At 52.0% G+C, this 19,020-nt stretch overlaps 4 protein-coding genes across 4 annotated transcripts; 3 read left to right on the forward strand and 1 right to left on the reverse strand.

Annotated features, from left to right (window-relative positions):
- Positions 1 to 754: 754 nt before the first annotated feature.
- LOC100381520 (uncharacterized) lies at positions 755 to 3,162 on the forward strand. Its single transcript, NM_001174350.2, has 6 exons — positions 755 to 938; positions 1,045 to 1,456; positions 1,560 to 1,628; positions 1,756 to 1,884; positions 2,635 to 2,734; positions 2,809 to 3,162. The coding sequence occupies exons 1-6, from the start codon at positions 805 to 807 to the stop codon at positions 2,940 to 2,942; spliced, it is 978 nt and encodes a 325-aa protein (NP_001167821.2). The 5' UTR covers positions 755 to 804; the 3' UTR covers positions 2,943 to 3,162.
- Positions 3,163 to 5,144: 1,982 nt separating this feature from the next.
- LOC100278841 (uncharacterized) lies at positions 5,145 to 6,222 on the forward strand. The gene has a single exon (NM_001151986.2). The coding sequence runs from the start codon at positions 5,381 to 5,383 to the stop codon at positions 5,909 to 5,911; it is 531 nt and encodes a 176-aa protein (NP_001145458.2). The 5' UTR covers positions 5,145 to 5,380; the 3' UTR covers positions 5,912 to 6,222.
- Positions 6,223 to 6,688: 466 nt separating this feature from the next.
- On the forward strand, positions 6,689 to 8,089 carry LOC118471939 (outer envelope membrane protein 7-like). Its single transcript, XM_035967384.1, has 2 exons — positions 6,689 to 7,309; positions 7,766 to 8,089. Exon 1 carries the CDS (start codon positions 6,942 to 6,944, stop codon positions 7,263 to 7,265), a length of 324 nt encoding a protein of 107 aa, XP_035823277.1. The 5' UTR covers positions 6,689 to 6,941; the 3' UTR covers positions 7,266 to 7,309; positions 7,766 to 8,089.
- A 1,397-nt stretch (positions 8,090 to 9,486) lies between these two features.
- Positions 9,487 to 18,046, reverse strand: LOC100282744 (omega-6 fatty acid desaturase, endoplasmic reticulum isozyme 2). The gene is made up of 2 exons (NM_001155650.2): positions 17,737 to 18,046; positions 9,487 to 11,085 (listed from the first exon to the last, which is right to left on the reverse strand). Exon 2 carries the CDS (start codon positions 11,071 to 11,073, stop codon positions 9,895 to 9,897), a length of 1,179 nt encoding a protein of 392 aa, NP_001149122.1. The 5' UTR covers positions 11,074 to 11,085; positions 17,737 to 18,046; the 3' UTR covers positions 9,487 to 9,894.
- Positions 18,047 to 19,020: the final 974 nt, after the last annotated feature.

Below are 19,020 nucleotides of genomic sequence, written 5' to 3' on the forward strand. Positions count from 1 at the left end.
GCAGGGCCATGGAGGAGAAAACCAACGCGTCCTTGACTCCTTGAGCAAGTAGCCCGTCGCGTTCATCCGGCGGCGCGCTCCATGCCGATCCGTCTCGGCGTCGCATACGGCATATGCCAGTCGCCTTCGCGTCGGTCTATATACCGGGGAAATTCGCGTTATCTTCATCCCCACTTTGTTCGCCTCGCCGCATCTTCGCATCGACGGGCCGCCTTGTCTCAATAGCGCGCCGCTGGGGACTGGGGTAGTGGGGTGGGGTATAGGGTTTAGGCTAACCACACTCATACTACTCTAAATTTGTACTCTAAAAAAAATATTCTGTCCTGGTCAGCAAAATTCTTTACTCTATACCACAATCCTCCGCACTCATGTTTACTCTATATCCCAACCCTATACCAACTATCATATATTATATTATTTTTTAACTCTATATCCCTAGCTGGCGTCGGCGAGGCATATTGAAGTGTACCAGTAGCAGCAGTAGCTAGCTAGCTTTTCACCCACACGCATGCGCCTGCAGTCCGATCGAGTGGAGAGAGGGACTCTAGAAATAGCGTTTTACAAGCGCACTCTAATTTTACAGTAGCACATAAGGTGCACGACTACAGCATCTGTTAACTGCAAATGTAACTGAAAAAACATAGCGCATGCTTTAGAGTTGGTCACTGCGGCTAGCCTTAGGCTCGCAAAAATATTCCGTCTCGATAAAGCCGACATCAAAACTGTTCCGTCGAAGCAGAGCCCGCCCCTTCCCGCGCCGTTCTTTTTGGTTCCCCTGTCCCCGCCGCTGCCGAAAAACCGCCGATGGAGGTCGTCGCCGCCGCGAAGCAGAAGGCGAAGAAGCATATACACCTCTTCTACTGCTCCGAATGCGAGGAGCTCGCTCTCAAGGTCGCCGCCAGCTCCGACGTCATCGAGCTCCAGTCTATCAACTGGCGGTACGCCACCCTTCTCTCTCTCTCTCCTCTTGCTCGTTCCGCCTCACCGATTTCATGGAGCAAGCTGATTCGTCGAGTCCTGTGTGACGCCGCACCACGCCACCAGGAGCTTCGACGACGGGTTCCCGAACCTGTTCATCAACAAGGCCCACGACATCCGGGGGCAGCACGTGGCGTTCCTGGCCTCCTTCAGCTCGCCGGCGGTCATATTCGAGCAGGTCTCCGTCATCTTCGCGCTGCCCAAGCTCTTCATCGCCTCGTTCACGCTCGTGCTGCCCTTCTTCCCCACGGGCTCCTTCGAGCGCGTCGAGGAGGAGGGCGACGTCGCCACCGCCTTCACCCTCGCGCACATCCTCTCCATGATCCCCAAGTCGCGCGGCGGGCCCACCAGCGTCGTCATCTACGACATCCACGCCCTCCAGGAGAGGTTCTACTTCGGGGACGACGTCCTGCCATGCTTCGAGACGGGGATCCCGCTCCTGCTGCAGCGCCTCCGCCAGCTCCCGGACGCAGAGAATGTGAGCAGTGGCATACATTAATTGTGCCAACAAACTTTATTTTTTTTTTGGATTAATAACTCCTACTGTAGTGTAGTCCTGACCGATGCCATGTTGCTCGCAGATCACCATTGCCTTTCCAGATGATGGAGCGTGGAAGCGGTTCCACAAGCTGTTGCAGCACTTTCCAATGGTCAGCGAACAGCGGTTCCCTTCTCTTGCTTGGATATGTCTATCTTCTGTTTCTCACACCTTGTGTTGTCATGAATCGTCCAGTTTCCTTGTCATGGGTTTAAGTTGGCATGTTTGATTGTATATAGATAGTCTGTAACAAGGTTCGTGAAGGTGACAAGAGAATAGTTCGTATAAAGGAAGGAAATCCTGAAGGCCGTCATGTTGTTATTGTTGATGATTTAGTGCAATCTGGGGGAACTCTTAGAGAATGCCAGGTATGGTTGATGTGTTACTCTATCGTTTCTTCATGATGCTAGATGGCGATGCTTAAATAGATACTTGTCTTACTCTTATCTTAGCATTCAGTTTGGAAGGAAATTCTATGTCATATATAACGTACTCACTCTGTCCTAAATTATAATTCATTTGACTTTTTTGTGCCAAGTTTGACCGGCTCGTCTTATTCATTTTTTCCCCGAAAATGAAAATTCCAAAGCCATACTTAAAATATATTATATGCTAAACAATATCACAGTAAAAAATAACAATAATTATGAAATTTTTTGAATAACCCGAGCCGGTCAAACTTGAAGTAAAAAAGTTAAACGAATTATAAATTGGAACCGAGGGAGTATTTGATATGGCAGACGTGCACATTATCATGCCATCCTTTCTATTTGAGGGCAGTTTGGAGGGTCATAATCCATAATGCACATATTGAACATTTGCCAGTTTATAAACGAAGAGTCCTGTTAAAAGCTAAAGGAAACACTAGTGCCTTCTGTTGTTAAACCTGTACCCAATTTTCCAGTCCTCAACTCTCACTTTGTTGGTAGACCTGGTTTGCTGTCTGTACTACTGTAGTTTATCATTCCGTCAATTGACAAATGTTGAGTGTTACTAACTCAGGGTGGAACTTTAGTGGCATAATATTCTCCTTTTCTTCTAAGGAATCACATATTCTGCTTACATTACATGCCACTTCTTCTTTTTATATATATAAAAAGAACCTTCTTCTTTTGCAGAAAGTTCTAGCTTCACATGGCGCTTCAAAAGTAAGTGCTTATGTGACCCATGCTGTGTTCCCTAAGCAGTCATACGAAAATTTCATGGCGTCTAACTCTGGTAATTTGGCCGTGCATTCAACTCAGCAATTTCCAATTTTTTTCTCCTAGTTGCTTATTACGTGTTGATCGCAGCTGGGCCAGGCGACCAGCTCGCTTACTTCTGGATCACGGACTCATGCCCGCACACAATAAAAGCCATCGGGCAAAGACCTCCGTTTGAGGTTCTGAGCCTTGCTGGCTCGATTGCTGACGCTCTTCAGATATGAGCGCGTACACTGACTGGTAGACGGGGGGCTTGAACCGTGGGATGCCCGTCAGATCGAGAACTTGTACCGTGAGATGAGCTGCTCCTGCTTTTTTTCCCTAAATGTAGGAGTTTGTTCCGGTTCCTTGAAAAAAGCAAATAATGTGGAGCAAGTTTTAAGTACCTGAAGGTTCCACAAACAGCGCTGTGAATTGATGATAAAATCAGGCATTGGGATACTCACATCTGTGTGTACTTACTGTCGATGCTCGCTTCCGTTTGAAGTTCGCGAGACCAGTGCTTCTTTCCTGAGTCCTGACCCTATGTTGGAGTACCGTTGCCGTGCATTCAACAGAGGCCAGTGCTTCTTTCCTGTGTCAAGTCTCGGGCCTGCACCTCTCAACTTCAGCCATGTACATGAGCCGCACGAACTTGCAGAGTCGTCACCTGCGCGTGCGGGTGCTGCTGCGGCTGTGGGCTTCTTCCTCCCGAGCGCTGGCGGCTGGCTGCCCTGCAATGCATTCAACCAACCGGCCAGCAGCTCCCACAGGGAATCAGAAACCACCACCGTAAAAACGATGCTGTAGCAGTAACAAAACCGTGAATGCCTCATGTTCGGAGCCTGCAACTCTGGACGGTCTTTTTCAGGTAGTTCGCGGCGTGCGTTTGCTGCGGAGCATCATTGCTGGGAAAAAAAGGTCTACCTTAAAGCCTATGATGAGCAGTAGCCTAGCCGAGACAAGACAGAATGTTTGGGTATAGTATATAGCAGGTATAGGTGTACATTTGTGCTGTGCCTAATAGGCTGGCCCAAAGCACACAATTTCTGGCACAGTCCATATCTGGCACGGCCCAATCTAATTGTGGGCCTGGGCCGGCATGGCCCACATTGTGGGCCGTGCCTGGGCCTCAAGTCAAGCCCACGGGCCGGCCTGGCATGGCCCATTTAACTAAGGCCCACCGAGGCCCAATAAATATGGACTCAGTATTTAACTAAGGTCCTTCAAAGCCCACATGACTAGCATAACTTGGAGAATCTAGAGCTTCAATAAGCCATCGAGAACCAATACCTAGATATGGATAGTGAATAGTGATGATGATCATTGTATATGTATTCTGTATGGATGTATAGTACTCAATTAAACACTAAACAGAGAACTGAATATTATTTGTGAGCTATTTATAATATTTTTTTCTTTCTGACCAAAGGTTTATAATGTGCATCCACAAAACATCTTAGTTTTATTTTGGTCATATATATATTTTATATTTTTGTTGATATATTACTGTTATATGTATATGAGCCGGTCTAGCACATTAAGGTATTTTGGGCTATTTGGGCTGGCCTGGCACACATAACTAATTGTGGGCCGTGCCGTGGGCCGATGATTGGGCACACGTGCTGGTACGGCACGACCCATAATTAGATATGTGCCTTTGTGGACCGTGCCTTTGTGGGCCGTGCTTTTGTGGGCCTGTGCCGTGCCGGGCCAGGCCAGCCCACATGTACATGTATAATAGGAGGCGGGGCGGGGACGGTCGGACAGACAAGGTTGGCTGCACAGGTCCTGGCATTTGGACGATGGGTGGGTGATTGCCTGATTGGCTGATTGGCCCCTAGCTTCGCTGCGGCCCGCAGCAAACGCCAATTAAATAAAAACTGCAAAACGCTGCATGCATCCACCACGAGTGAACCGTCAGAAGCTTCGGTTCATTCGGGGACGCGCTTCCGATCCTATTTTCAGAGCCTTCTCTAAACGTAGAAGAGAGCTTCCTGGTTTGATTTATACTAGTACCCTTTTTCCCCTTAGCTGCAACCGCTGCAAAGGTAATTTAAATCTGACAAAATACAGAATTGTATATTGTTTTTTTCAGATTAAAGTTCACGTTGTTGGGCCCAATGATGCTAACGAACGTAATAATAATCGGACGGCCGCTGTCCACGTGAGTTGGTGGCACGAAGAGCTGCTGAACCCCGGGCAGGCAACACAGATCACAGAACATGGTGGTCGTCACTCATCATTTTTTGTTGCCAACACGACTCCGGTCAGTGTATCTGAGCTGCCTGCCTGACTTGCAGGAGATAGAAAAAAAAAGGGGTTGGTAGTTCGTTCACGTCGCCTCGAGGGCTATAGCATGTTCTTGTGTTCACAAAGGTAGTAGGAACTTTTCAGCTGCACACCTGGTGAATAAAGCCAGTCTGTCCAGGCGGAGGCAAGCTGTTGTGGCTGCGACACAAACACTGCGCCATCACATACACATACCATCTCTCCACCATCCTCTGTCCAGACGACCAGACCAAATTAAAAGGAGAAGCAAACAGAGATCTGGCAATCTGGGTGGGGGTGGGCGGCGAGAGAGCAGGAGAAGACCATTGCCCCTTGAAGGCGGGCTCCAGAGCGAGCTTCTCCGCCCTCTCTGTTTGCCTTGCCTGCTTGCCTCTACTCGTCCGGCCCAGCCATGGCCACCATCCTGGAGACCATCCAGAAGGCGAGGCTCCTGCCGCCCAGGCCGCTCAAGGACGAGCTGCCAACCTTCGGCGGCGGCGGCAGAGAGGAGAGCCACCTCACGGGCCTGCGGAAGCGGCTGTCCGCCTTCTCCGGCAAGATCCAGCCCATCTCCTCCGCGTCGGCCGAGTGGGCGTTCCGCCGGCGCTCCCGGCCGGCGCCCTCCCTCTCCGCGGGAGGCGGCTCCCTGAGGCAGTGGTGGCGGCGGGGCGTCGTCGGCTGGCTTCTGTCCCGGAAGCCGGGGTTCGCGGGCGACCTCGAGATGAACGAGGACGAGGGCCGCCACGGCGGCAGGGGCACCTGGGGCTGGGGCCACGTCCTTTACAGGGTGCGCTCCGGCGTCCGCCGCCTCGTCGTGTCCGCGCACTCGCTCCCCACCACGCAGAGTCAGTCCCTGCCGCCGCCGGCGCACTGCAAGCCGGCGGCGCTCGCCCACGCGCAGAGGCTGGGCTTCCACCACGCCGGCCACGCCATGGCGCACTAAGGAGGGTCGCCGGTCGCGCCGCGCCGCGCTGCGCTTGCCGGTGCTGTTTGCGGCCGATCTCCCTCCAGATTCGGAAACGGAGAAGCGGGCGAGAGGCACGAGAAGAGGAGGATTCAGGTTGCAGGTAGGTGCGTGAGATCGGTGGCGAAGAAATCGCTGTACCGTTATAAGTGAAAACTAGCTCGGTGAATCGATGGTGAATGGAATGGAATGGAAGGTTTACCATCCTGTGCTGTAGAGGTCAACTGGTCAAGTGTTGTATCATATGCTCGTTCTTTATATTCTTTTTGGGTTTATTGGACGATGAAAACGTACAATTTTGGTTGAATCTGTACTTTTTTTTAATTTTTTTTCCTCCAGCAGTAAATAAAACTAACGCAAATTGTGCTCCCCTGTTCTTGCGTCTCATCATCCAAGATCTGTTACGTCTTTTCAGCGGCGCCAACTAAAACCTGTAACATTCTGCCATGTGGCCGCGTCTGGCGGAGGGCCATGGTGTCGGTGCACGCGTTTGGTGGCGGAGGCCAGTCAGTCAATGCGACGCAAAAACAGCTGGAAAAGTTTAGGAAAAATTCATAAGATGCCTGTCAACGTAGCAAGACTGTTTAGAGTTGCCAGCCCAGAACGTTTTCGAACAGGAGCCACCGCTCCAGAATTCAGCCCATGAGGCCATGGTGGCCTATGCAGGAGCGGCCGCCCCCCGAACCACACAGCCCGCGGGCCGCGGTCCACTCCACCCCATGTCCATGGACCATGGTCAGGTCTCTCAGGTGGACAGGTGGTCAGTGGTCACGGCTCATCTCCCCTCCGTTCCTCGGCTTGTCCTCTTCCTCCGGCCTTCCTTTTCGTGCCGTGCGGTACAGTGCAAAGACAAAGCTTTCCCCTCTCCGCCCCCCGCCGTCGCCCCCACACGCGCACAGAACCCCCCCGCCCCCAATTCCAAATCCCGAGTGCCCGCGGCCACAGACCGACCCCCATCACACACGCGCATCGCGCCACCCCATCCGTCACCGTCGACCCGCGAGCACCCATGGCGAAGGGAGGAGGTGGAGGCCAGCGCGAGGGTAGCGCCCTGAAGAGGGCGGCGATCGTCGCAGGGGGGCTCGCGCTGGCCTGGGTCACCGTGGAGACCGCTTTCAGGCCCTTAATGGGCCGCCTCCGCGCTGCCATCTCCAGCTCCACCGACACCGCCCGCGACCCCGACCAGGAGGAGCCTCCCGCGCCTGCCTCTGCGGCGGAGGCGGAGAAGGCGTCCGCACCAGAGGAGCCTGCCGCGGTGGAGGAGAAAGTCGAGGAGAAGGTGGTCGAGTTGGAGGAGAAGGTGGAGGAGGCCGCCGCCGACAAGGCCGAGTGAAGGCGACGGCCACATGGCGCCCTGTCTGGCTGCTCTTCTGAACGGTATGCTGTTGGTTCCGTGAATCTGTTCTGTGAATCTGGAACTTGTCGCTTAAAGTTTACCAGTAAAGTTGCCTTAACTTTTGGCTTAAAGTGCCATTTAGATTTAGTTAACGTCGTTGAGGGGTTTGATGTGATGGTATCTGTGTTTTTAAATGTTTATTGAACTGCTGACTACTTGATTATGATATTATTAACTAAAATATTGGTGCTCTGCCTTTTTGCAGCATCAGGTGTTCTAGTCATTTCGTTTCATTATTATGATAATATAATATGATTGACTGTTATTAATCCCTATTTTGAACTTACTTACCTCATTTTCTCATCTGGTGCTAATACAGTAAATATGATTGTGTGTCATTACTGTGATGGTATGTGTGTCTAAATGTTTATCAGCAGTTGACATGACATGCGATGTGCTCCTTGAGTGAGTATTGGTTCTTTTGATTTTTTTTGCAGGGTTCTTGAGGTTAGCCGGGATCGAATCCAAGATCGTTTAAAATAAAACCTGTGTTTAAACGTTTATCATGCAAATTATATTGGATTAGCATGTGTGCAATTTTCGTTTGTCCAGGCTGAGAACTAAGGAACCATGGTGCACATCAAGCCACTAACCATTATGCTGAAATGCAAATCAGATAGTGACTTGGAAAACATAGGAAGTTGCGTTCATGTCCATGTACGCTCTGGTCGGTTTTTTTCCTTCGTCGTTAGAGAAGTATTAGATTGAAGTTGAATCTGTACAATCCTATTCAGTACAAATTTGAGTCTTTATTGAACCAAGTACCAAAACTAACTGAAAACAGAGGTAACTTTAAAATCCCAAATGCATACTGCATCGTAGAAGGTGGTGGGCATAAATATCTATGGAAAATGTCCTTAGCTTGGTTTGGCTTTAATCTGTACCGACTTCTACAGTATTTTTTTTGTCTATATGGATTATATCTGCAGCAGTCTAAACAACCGGCTTTAATCCGAAGCGAACAACCCAATGCACAAGAGTTAAAAAAAAACTTGAGATAAATATGCAGTGTGTATTCGTGCTCTGCTTCTGAACATGTAAGCATAGCCTGAAACGTTCATCCAGTTAGCACATGGCGGATTGGTGGCGGCAAGTATAGTGCAAGAAACAATCAGCGACTGCAAGCCAAGCAATCGCAACGACCGGTTCGGGTAACTGTTTGCATCCAACCGTGCTCATACCAGCTGCCAGCCTGCCACGCCATGAGAGGAAGAAAAACGTAGTCAGAGAAGGCCAGAAAGCTAAGAAAAGAGCAGGGAGTAAAACCTGAGCTGGAGACATGAGAAAACAGAGGAATCGGCAAGGCTAGAAAAAAAGCGTCTTGTGTGTGCATCTCAAGCTACTGCAGTGGCCTCCGCATCAGTAGAAGCGGTGTGTACGCAAGATCTCTATTTCTTTGCACTACGATTTGGCCACGTTCATTGATTTGTGTGAGATTTTAGCCTACAGGCTGCAGTACGCGCTACTAGCTCGTAGCACTAATTATTTTTGCTTAGTAGCCGCATGCCTGCACTACTTTTGCTTAGTAGTCGCATGCCTAAACCAACATGTAGTACGCCACTAGTAATTCATGGATGAGTATGAATTTGTGTACAAAATGGAGGCCACGTTAGAAGAAGAGGAGGAAGAGAACAACATTGACATGAATGCTACTGATAAATATTTATTTCCTAATTTTACAATGTATGCTACAGTTATATACCTCATGTTATACACTTCTATTCTTGTATGTTCATGGATTTATGTCTTTTATTGTTATAACTTACAAGCTTATCAAGCCAGCTCAAGCTAGCTAACGAGTCGAGTTGAACTTTTAGCTCATTATGATAATGAGCCGAGCTAGCTCGTTACGCAAACGATATTCTTGTATGTTCATGGATTTATGTCTTTTATTGTTATAACTTACAAGCTTATCAAGCCAGCTCAAGCTAGCTAACGAGTCGAGTTGAACTTTTAGCTCATTATGATAATGAGCCGAGCTAGCTCGTTACGCAAACGAGCCGAGCTGGCTCATTATCTAACCCTAGCTAGGCCGCGTCTTCTAAAAGGCGCAAAAAGGACCAGTGACTCCGCACGCTGAATGTGGGTCGTGCTACCAGGCCGCTGCCGCCGTCGACCGGGCCGCCACGTCCACTCCCGTCGCTCTATGGGACGGGCAGCACGAAAACGTTGTCGTTCGACGATCTGTTATTCCGCCAAAGACACCAGACTAGTGTTTTACAACAACACGAAGGGAGCACGAAGAGATGGCAAGACGCACACGACAAGGCGCGGCCACGCAACGACCGCCGCCGGCAAGCCTACAACAGCGACGACTAAAAACAAAAACAAGAGAACTTGACTACTTGAGAGTACCCAAAGCTCACAGCCATGGGCACAGACACACTGAATTTGCCTTAAATCTAGCGATGGCACTGCAGTAGTGCAGTAAGCCTCCTTTTCTGAAGCCCAAATGCTCTCTTCCTGTCTAAAGACTGGTGACTAACCATTAGACAGGTAGATGCAGACATTACCATCTTCTCATCCTGATTTCTCCTCCCATTCCTAGGGAAAAAGCAAGCGGCGGCTAGAACTTGCTGTTGTACCAGAAGACGCCCTTGCGGTTGCGGTTCTCAGGCTCGACGTAGATGCACTCCCTGGCCTCGCGCCAGGTGGCCTTGGCGACAGGGGTCGGGTCGAACTGGTAGTACTCGCCGAGGACGGGCCTGATCGCCCTGGTGGCCTCCACGGCGTGGTAGTGCGGCATGGTGGAGAAGAGGTGGTGCGCGACGTGCGTGTCCGTGATGTGGTGGAACACGCGGTTGAGGACGCCGTAGTCTCGGTCGACGGTGGCGAGCGCGCCGCGCAGCCAGTCCCACTCGCCCGAGTCGTAGTGGGGCAGCGCCGGGTGGGTGTGCTGCAGGTACGTGATGAGCACCAGCCACGCGTTGACGATCAGCAGCGGCACGGCGTACACGCGCACCACCCACCAGAGCCCGAACGCCGCCGCCAGCTTGTACAGCCCGAACGCCACGGCCGCGACGCCGGCGTCCGAGACGAAGATCTGGGCGCGCTCCCGGTCGCCGTAGATCGGGCCGTAGGGGTCGAAGTGGCAGGCGAAGCGCGGGTACGGGCGCCCCGACGCGTTGGTGGCCAGGTACAGCGGCCAGCCCAGGGTGAGCTGCACGGCGACGTGCGCCAGCCGGCCCGCGGGGCTGCCGTGCACGTACGGGGCGTACCACGGCAGCGCCTCCTTGGTCCTCGGCACGAACACCTCGTCGCGCTCCAGGGACCCCGTGTTGGAGTGGTGGCGCCGGTGGCTGTACTTCCACGAGAAGTAGGGCACCAGCAGCGCCGAGTGCAGCGCCAGGCCGACGGCGTCGTCCAGGAGCGCGTGGTCGGAGAAGGCGTGGTGGCCGCACTCGTGCGCGATCACCCACACGCCCGTGCACACGCACCCCTGGGCCACCCAGTACAGCGGCCAGGCCGCGTAGCGGAGCGGGCAGGGTAGCGCCGGTATCACGGCCACCGCGAGGTAGAGGAGCGCCGCGGCGAGCGACAGGTCGTGGGCCACGTACGAGAAGGACCTCAGCACGGAGCGCTCGAAGCAGTGCGGCGGGATCGCCTTCTTGATCTGCCCCAACGTGAACGGCGGCTTCTCCACCGGCGACCGCTGCACTGCCGCGCCACCGCCGGTAGCACGGGCGACCTGCTCCTGCTCATGCTTCTCCCGCTCCTTCTCGGTCATCCTGCCTCCGGCACCCATTTTCGCTGGTTGCTGGCACGAACACGAACGAGACGGTAAGATCAGGCAAGTGTGGATCAAGAACAATGTTGCAGCGATCTCATCCAAACAAAAATCTGTCGAGTGAACCAAAACAAGAAGAAAAAAAACTCTAGCAAGTTGGCACTACTGACTGATTCAGCGAGGGTTAGGGGCGGCTCCCACAAAGCTGGCATGTGCCGTGCACGACCGCATCACTTTCTTGCCTGAACATGGTTAATAGTATTCCTGTGTGGGAGAGCAAGATGGGGACCAACAAATCGATCGCAGCATGTGGAAGCTCAGATAAGACCACCACCTCTACGTATATCAGATGAACACGGTCGACTCTTTCAATCATCAAAAAACCAATCTGCTACATCTTTTACCCTCTCTCTCTACCTGCTATTCATCACGTCTTCCTGTGCGATTTGATGTCGTTGTAGATAGCCTTTGTCGATCGACTTCGGTGTAACTGACTCAATCAGCTTCGTCGATCCATGACGTTCATCGCTATGTTCAAGGCCGTGGGTGCCTGTCGACCACGGACGTTTACTATATGAATGCCAAAACTTTCAGTGCAGCGTCCAGTATGGCTCGAAGCTGCACATGTGCTCCGGTGCTCCCACAAGGTGGGATTCGAGCGCTCACAGTCTCTAGGCTGTTCGCTTAGCCTTAATCCGTACCAATTTCTAATGTTTATACCGTGTGTTGGAACCCAAAATGACCGTGCGGCGGTCCGCGGTCCGGACCGTCCGCGGTGGTGGCGCGGACGGTCCGCGCGTGCGCAGAGTCAGTTAGGGTTCCTAGTTTCTCGCGGGATTTGTTACCTAAAACCGCTGGATTAACTCGGAAATCAGTTGGAAGCAGATCCAGACCTCCCCTTTATATAGATGAAGGGATACGGCCGATTGAACCCCCAACAATCGAACCAATACCACTTCTATCTCGCATTTATTTTCAGCACAATTAGGAGTAGTTCTAGTCTAGTTCTAGTTTAGCCCTAGTTTAGTATTCCAATCCCCAAATTCTCCGCCTCTCCTCGACTCTACGTCGATTAGAGGAGTCTAGGTCGGCCGGCCCGAGCCTAGACAACTCCTAGGATCTCTCCTCCCCGACGGGGTCCCTCCCGGGAGCGAGATCCAGGCGCCGCTGGCGATCTTCCGCCGCCCCTGCGCACGCGCGGACCGTCCGACCGTCAGGCAGGGAACCCGAGCTCCTGCTCCAGGTCGCGGACCGTCCGGCCCTGTGCCGCGGACCGTCCGCGCCTGACCAGAGAGCACCGCCACCTCACGCCAGGTCGCGGACCGTCCGGCCCTGTGCCGCGGACCGTCCGCGCCTGACCAGAGAGCACCGCCACCTCACGCCAGGTCGCGGACCGTCCGGCCCTGTGCCGCGGACCGTCCGCGCCTGACCAGAGAGCACCGCCGCCGGTTCTTTTGAAGTGATTGGCACCTCCAAAAAGGTGTCAACGTACTTTTTGGCGACTCCGCTGGGGACTAGGTGTCTAGATCTGCTAAAAATCGGCCCATAAATGGCCGGTTCTAAGGATCACACCAAGATCTCCACTACCAACATCATCAAGCCGGCCATGGAGGCGCTCCCGGCTGATGACCAAAGGCCCTTTGAAGACCTCGTAATGCGCGATGAGAAGGAGGTGATGCGGCAATGGAACGAACAACACGACAAGGAAGAGGCGGAACTACTGCATAAACTCTCCGAAAGGCGCAAGGAGGCGGCAGACAAGTACTTGTCACACTTCACGGTAGATCGCCACCAGAAGATCGTCCGTCAAGGGGAGATCGATATGGAATCTCTCCTACCTCCACTTCAGGGTCCCGCTGTAAGTACTCCAGACCTATCTCTTACGACTTTCATGGATCAACGAGGAGATCAATTAAAGCAATATGTAGATGAATCTATTAAAATGCATTTACGTGCATACGAGAAATCAGCTGCTCCTAACTTTCCATCACGAGAGTCTAATACAGTGCCACCCACGTCAAACACATCGGCTATAAACGGGTCACCCTTGACCCAGCCATCATATGGTATGCCGATGCACGCTTTCGTGTCACCATCACAGCCGCAACCACTAGGCACACGGCAGGTACTGGACGCGACCGGACCGTCCGAGCATCATCTCAGACAGTCCGGTTATACCGCGGACCGTCCGGCGTATTTCGCCGGGCCGTCCGACCAGATGCAGGCCCGCACGCAAAACACTCAGGTCGCACCGTACATGGCCGGACCATCAGGGTACAACCCTGAACACTTCGGCCCCATCACGGACCGTCCGGTGCATCACGCCGGACCGTCCGGATATGTTGCGAACCGTTCGCCATCTTACGCCGGACCGTCCGGATATGGCATGAACCGGCCGACGTATTACGCTGGACCATCCGACTCTACACGAGTCCACGCGCAGACTACCCAAGTCGCGCCATATATGACCGATCCGTCCGGGTACAGCCCTGGACCATTCGGCCCGATCGCGGACCGTCCAGTTATCTACGACAGACGGTCTGGGTACGAGACTACCCATGTAGCACCATATACGGCTGGACAATCCGGATATACCTTCGAACCATTTGGCCAGGTCGCGGACCATCCGGCCTCTTATGCCGGACCGTCCGGATATGCATACGCAGAGCCGAGAGCTGCGCAATACGCACAGTTTCCGCATTCATCGCAGCAACATTATGGTGCCCCACCAGTAACACATTATAATCATGCCATACCACCTCATGGACATAGGGCTGAATACTGTTCGGCCACAAGAGAGCCTGAGAGGTATAGGGCAGGAGTTGGTGACATTAATAGGACACCTAGCGCACACCTCAAACATCCCTGGGAGGAAAGCCGACAGAGTGATGTCAGGCAACCTGAGGTTTCCACCCACAAACTCAATAGATGGTCGCCAGATATGGCGGAGAGGATCAGAGACGAGGTAGCCGGGATGTTCAGGGACAAACTCGGTGTTAGTTTGTCAGGTACAGGGCAATCGTATCGGAAGCCTTATAGCCACCGATTCGACACCGTGCCATATCCACAGGGAACTAGAATACCAGACTTCTCTAAGTTTTCTGGTGAAGGTGGGAAAAGCACACACGAACATATTAGCCAATTCATAGCACACTTAGGAGAATTGGCTGATGGGGAAGCCTACCGCGTTCGTTTATTTTCGTTGTCCCTTACTGATACTGCATTTGCATGGTACGCAACTTTGCCACCAAACTCTATTAACTCTTGGGAAGAATTAGAGCAGAAATTTCATGAACACTTCTTCTCAGGAGAACATGAATTAGAATTGGCTGACTTAGCCTCAGTCCGACAGGGGCCTGAAGAATCGGTTAATGACTATATCCGGAGATTCCGGGACACTAGAAACCGATGCTTTCAGATTCATGTCGCGGAAAAACAACTAACAGGGCTAGCTTTCAATGGGTTGCGACCCTACTTAAAAGAAAAATTAGATGGTACCCAATTCTTTTCGCTAGTGCACTTGCACCAGCGGGCTATGACATGTGAAAGCCGAAGTAAGGAAACATCAAAATCGGCTAGCCATAAGATGCATCTAGTGGGATATGATAACTCGGACGATGAATCCACGGATGTATACACCGCTGAACTGGTTTGGCCAGGGCAGGCTAAACCTTCACCGTGTTCTGCTTTACAGTCGATTCGAAAGAATCGACAAGAAGAAGTTAAGTTTACGTTTAATGTTGCCAAATGCGATAAAATATTTGACGAGTTACTGAAAAACGGCAACATTAAATTAACTCATACTATTCCTCCTCCTGATGAATTAAAGAGGCGTGCTTATTGTAAGTGGCATAATTCCTTTTCTCATGCCACCAATGATTGTAATGTTTTTCGTCGACAGATACAATCGGCCATAAATGAGTGTCGATTGGCTTTTCAGGAGATGCAAGTAGACACACAACCCTTTCCTGTTAATACAATAGAACTCACATGCAAAAAGGTCTTGGTTCGGCCCGAAATGGCCGATAAAGGCAAAGGCAAGGGTATCGTCATTGGCGATCCCCGCATGTCAGATATATCACAAAAAGAGATTGCTCGAAAGGCTTCGGACGAGAAGGCTAAAAAGTCCGAAGACACTGGGGGGCAGGCACAGTTAATGAACCAAACACATCAGCCTAGCCCGAACATCGTAGATGGTCCGGCACCTACGTGCGGACGATCCGGTGCTCAGACAAACGGTCCGGCTAACTCAGCCGGACAGTCCCCCTATGACCAAAGGCGTCAACCTCTACACAAAGCAAGGAAAAAGGCGCAAGGTCAAAGCACATATAATCGGCTGATCAAAGCCGATCCTACTTTTGATCAGTTGCTCTCCAAAAATGCTAGCAAAAAGACTGTTCCACGTGATCGGTCAACAAAGAAACCCCAGCCACCTGCTAAAACAAAACGGTTAAACAAAACGGCCCGAAAGGCGACACAACAAGCATCGCCTATTCATTCTATGAGACCAGGGTACTTTCCACCTATTTACTCATCGTCGGTATATTATCCTGTTCAAACATGGAATGGCACGATGATGAATCCATGGTACATGTATAGTCCCTTCGTCTATCCAGACTGGGGGGCACCTCCATTCTATTCCTTTTGATCCATTGATCAAATGGTCATGGCCGAGAAAGATACAATCCGAAACGGCCTTTATATTGGTGCTTTATTGAATAATCTCCATATCGAAAAGCCGGTGACTTACATCAGGTTTAGTTCATATGCTTTTGGTTCGTCGACCTTCACCAAAAGGCAGGGGGCATATGTTGGAACCCAAAATGACCGTGCGGACGGTCCGGCCCGGAGGCCGGACGGTCCGCGGTCCGGACCGTCCGCGGTGGTGGCGCGGACGGTCCGCGCGTGCGCAGAGTCAGTTAGGGTTCCTAGTTTCTCGCGGGATTTGTTACCTAAAACCGCGGGATTAACTCGGAAATCAGTTGGAAGCGGATCCAGACCTCCCCCTTTATATAGATGAAGGGATACGGCCGATTGAACCCCCAACAATCGAACCAATACCACTTCTATCTCGCATTTATTTTCAGCACAATTAGGAGTAGTTCTAGTCTAGTTCTAGTTTAGCCCTAGTTTAGTATTCCAATCCCCAAATTCTCCGCCTCTCCTCGACTCTACGTCGATTAGAGGAGTCTAGGTCGGCCGGCCCGAGCCTAGACAACTCCTAGGATCTCTCCTCCCCGACGGGGTCCCTCCCGGGAGCGAGATCCAGGCGCCGCCGGCGATCTTCCGCCGCCCCTGCGCACGCGCGGACCGTCCGACCGTCAGGCAGGGAACCCGAGCTCCTGCTCCAGGTCGCGGACCGTCCGGCCCTGTGCCGCGGACCGTCCGCGCCTGACCAGAGAGCACCGCCGCCTCACGCCAGGTCGCGGACCGTCCGGCCCTGTGCCGCGGACCGTCCGCGCCTGACCAGAGAGCACCGCCGCCGGTTCTTTTGAAGTGATTGGCGCCTCCAAAAAGGTGTCAACACAGTGTTTTTGTTTTAATAAATTACATAAATTACAGTTGCAGCCGTCAAGCAGCCGACTTTAATCAGAGACCGACTTTAGCGAACATATTTTTCCGAATGGAAAACCTCTAGTGTTATAGAGCTCACGTATCAAGTATTAAGGAACTTGGGACAGGAAAAGAAAAGACAAAAATTAGATCGCGTTTCTTTCAATCTCAGTCGTGACCTGCTCGATGGCGGGCTGGCCGCGGGGGAGGTGGCTCGTTCCGTGGTGCTTGTCTGGCATCGTAACGATCGACGCGCCACCGTCGGATGCCTTTGGGACTTTGCACGGTGGCGACTGTCTCTTCCTCTCAAGTAGGGCCAAAACATAGACAGAAAGATCCACCTACTCTGCCACCTTCGCAGTTTCGCATGTCAAAAACATGACCAAAGAAAAAAAAAACAAGTGGCTTCGTCCATGCATCGATTGCCCGAGCCAAAGGTCGATTCTTGAGCGCAGTCATCGCCAACTCCGCGCTTAGCTAATAGTACTATAGTAGCATCAGCAAAAAAAATTAGGAGCTAGAAAACAGAGGAGTCGGGCACCAAGTGCAACGCATCATGCCCAACATGGAGGGGGGCGAGCGCCGAAACAAAGAGGCCGCCTTTGGAGTCAAAGACCTGCAAAGGTTGCAGCTTTTTATACGGGAGCTGCGAAGAGCTCGTCAGCTCGTGGGCGTGGCTAAAGGTGGCATGCCATGTTCCCAAAACGAGTGGTCACGGCAGGAGGTGCGGAGATCAATCACGGTCCCATTGCACGGGCAAAATATCTGAATGGCACCACTCGCTGAATCATACCTACAGATCTGGTGAGGAACAAGCGTGGATTCATCGGGGCAAAACCTGAAATCCACATCGGCAGGGCCGCGGATGCCCGCCGGTGAGGTCGGTGTCAAAGCTCGACCGGCAGGCGCTACGGCGAGTTTGCAGAGACCCGACCCGACCCGACCGGGCGGCGCGACGGCGAGTGCCGCTGCCGAATCGACGGCCGGCCACGAGCCCGTTGCCGGGCTCAGCAACCCAGAACCGAACGCCGGTCGATTCCTCACCAATCCATTCGGAACAATCTATGGAACAGTGGCAGGGGGGGCACTAGTGATCCATAACAATCCAGGAAGGCTAAATGCGGGTACCTGAGAGTGAGGACGACGTGACAGGCTGCTTCGGGGGGCGGAGCAGATCGGGCGGACGCCGCGCCTCACCCTCTCTCGGTCTCTCCCCTTCTCTCCTGTCCCCCGGACAGGAAAACGAGCGGTGGTGCCTGCAGGATTTGCAGGGAGGAGGAAGGAGGAGGGAGCCTGACCGCCTCGGTTCCGCCGGCAGCCCGGGAGAGAGGCGCTATTTAGAGGCGGGCACGGCGTCACTGGCGCCTGGGCCCGGAGGAGCCAGATGTGATCATGTGACGCCGTAACCACGTCGGCGGACGTGAAATCTGGCCCTGTGCACATGTAGAGCCCTATTTGGCTGGACCCCGGGAGGCCGGGAGGCGTGACACAGCTCGTGCAGCGCCGGACGCGGGCCCGTGGCTCGCGAGTTTGGTTCAACTTTTTTGTGAGGATTTTTTTTAGAATCTGACTGCCAGAAAAATATGGTTGTAGGGAATACAGTTTCATGTAGATAAAGTGTGAAGAAAGATAAAATAGTTTATATGATTTAGGATATAGAAAATGACGGTTTTCATAAGGACTCGGTTGATTCTGTCCTCATATTGATTTTAGATAATTTTGACTAAAATGATTCTTATAGAAACAGGTTAAAAAGTTAGATGTTTAACAGTTTTGCGACATCTTCTGGTGATCAGAAATTGAAAAAAAAGCTTAAACAAAAAGCTATATACTCCTATCCAACAGACGGGCTCTCTAAGGCTCTGTTCGGTTTTCACGGATTGGAGCCCTGGAATAGTTCTTAGCCGGATTACTTTTCTAATTTATATAAATTTTGATGAGCTCGAATGAATCCAAGTTCATTCCTGAAGAAGCGAACAGGCCCTAAGGAAAACAGCAGACATCGGCGTAGTTGATTTCCCTTGTGAAACGATTGGTTCACCAAAGAAAATTGCCTTTTGATTGATCGTCGTATCTTCCATATAGTAGTTTGCAGCGGTGAACTAAATAATTTGGGACCTGAAGATTTGTCCAAAAATAATACGAATGTAGTTGAACTATGTATTATCGTTGGGCACTTCTTCAAATCTGACTTCGTACCGTCACTGAACCCATTTTATTTCAACTACCCTCTTCCTGTTTTGGGCAGTTTCATGTGAGCTCATTTTGGCTGATCTTCCATGGTTGGGCCGTACCACGATTTTTCTCAGGCATTGGGTAGCGCAACACCGGTTGCCAAACCCACGGTGTTGATGGCCTGGAACAGGCAGCGAGGGGTGGCACCTTGCAGCCCGTGATGGGGAGCAAGCATGT

The sequence above is a fragment of the Zea mays genome, chromosome 4 (assembly GCF_902167145.1).
Source record: "Zea mays cultivar B73 chromosome 4, Zm-B73-REFERENCE-NAM-5.0, whole genome shotgun sequence".
In the NCBI taxonomy this organism is placed as follows: Eukaryota; Viridiplantae; Streptophyta; class Magnoliopsida; order Poales; family Poaceae; genus Zea; species Zea mays.

Bases quoted from the DNA above. Each gene is read 5' to 3' on its own strand.
- LOC100278841 (NM_001151986.2), top strand. From the start codon at position 5,381: ATGGCCACCATCCTGGAGACCATCCAGAAGGCGAGGCTCCTGCCGCCC.
- LOC118471939 (XM_035967384.1), top strand. From the start codon at position 6,942: ATGGCGAAGGGAGGAGGTGGAGGCCAGCGCGAGGGTAGCGCCCTGAAG.
- LOC100282744 (NM_001155650.2), bottom strand. From the start codon at position 11,073: ATGGGTGCCGGAGGCAGGATGACCGAGAAGGAGCGGGAGAAGCATGAG.
- LOC100381520 (NM_001174350.2), top strand. From the start codon at position 805: ATGGAGGTCGTCGCCGCCGCGAAGCAGAAGGCGAAGAAGCATATACAC. The intron at 939-1,044 runs GTACGCCACCCT...CCACGCCACCAG, and splicing joins CTCCAGTCTATCAACTGGCG to GAGCTTCGACGACGGGTTCC. The intron at 1,885-2,634 runs GTATGGTTGATG...CTTCTTTTGCAG, and splicing joins GAACTCTTAGAGAATGCCAG to AAAGTTCTAGCTTCACATGG.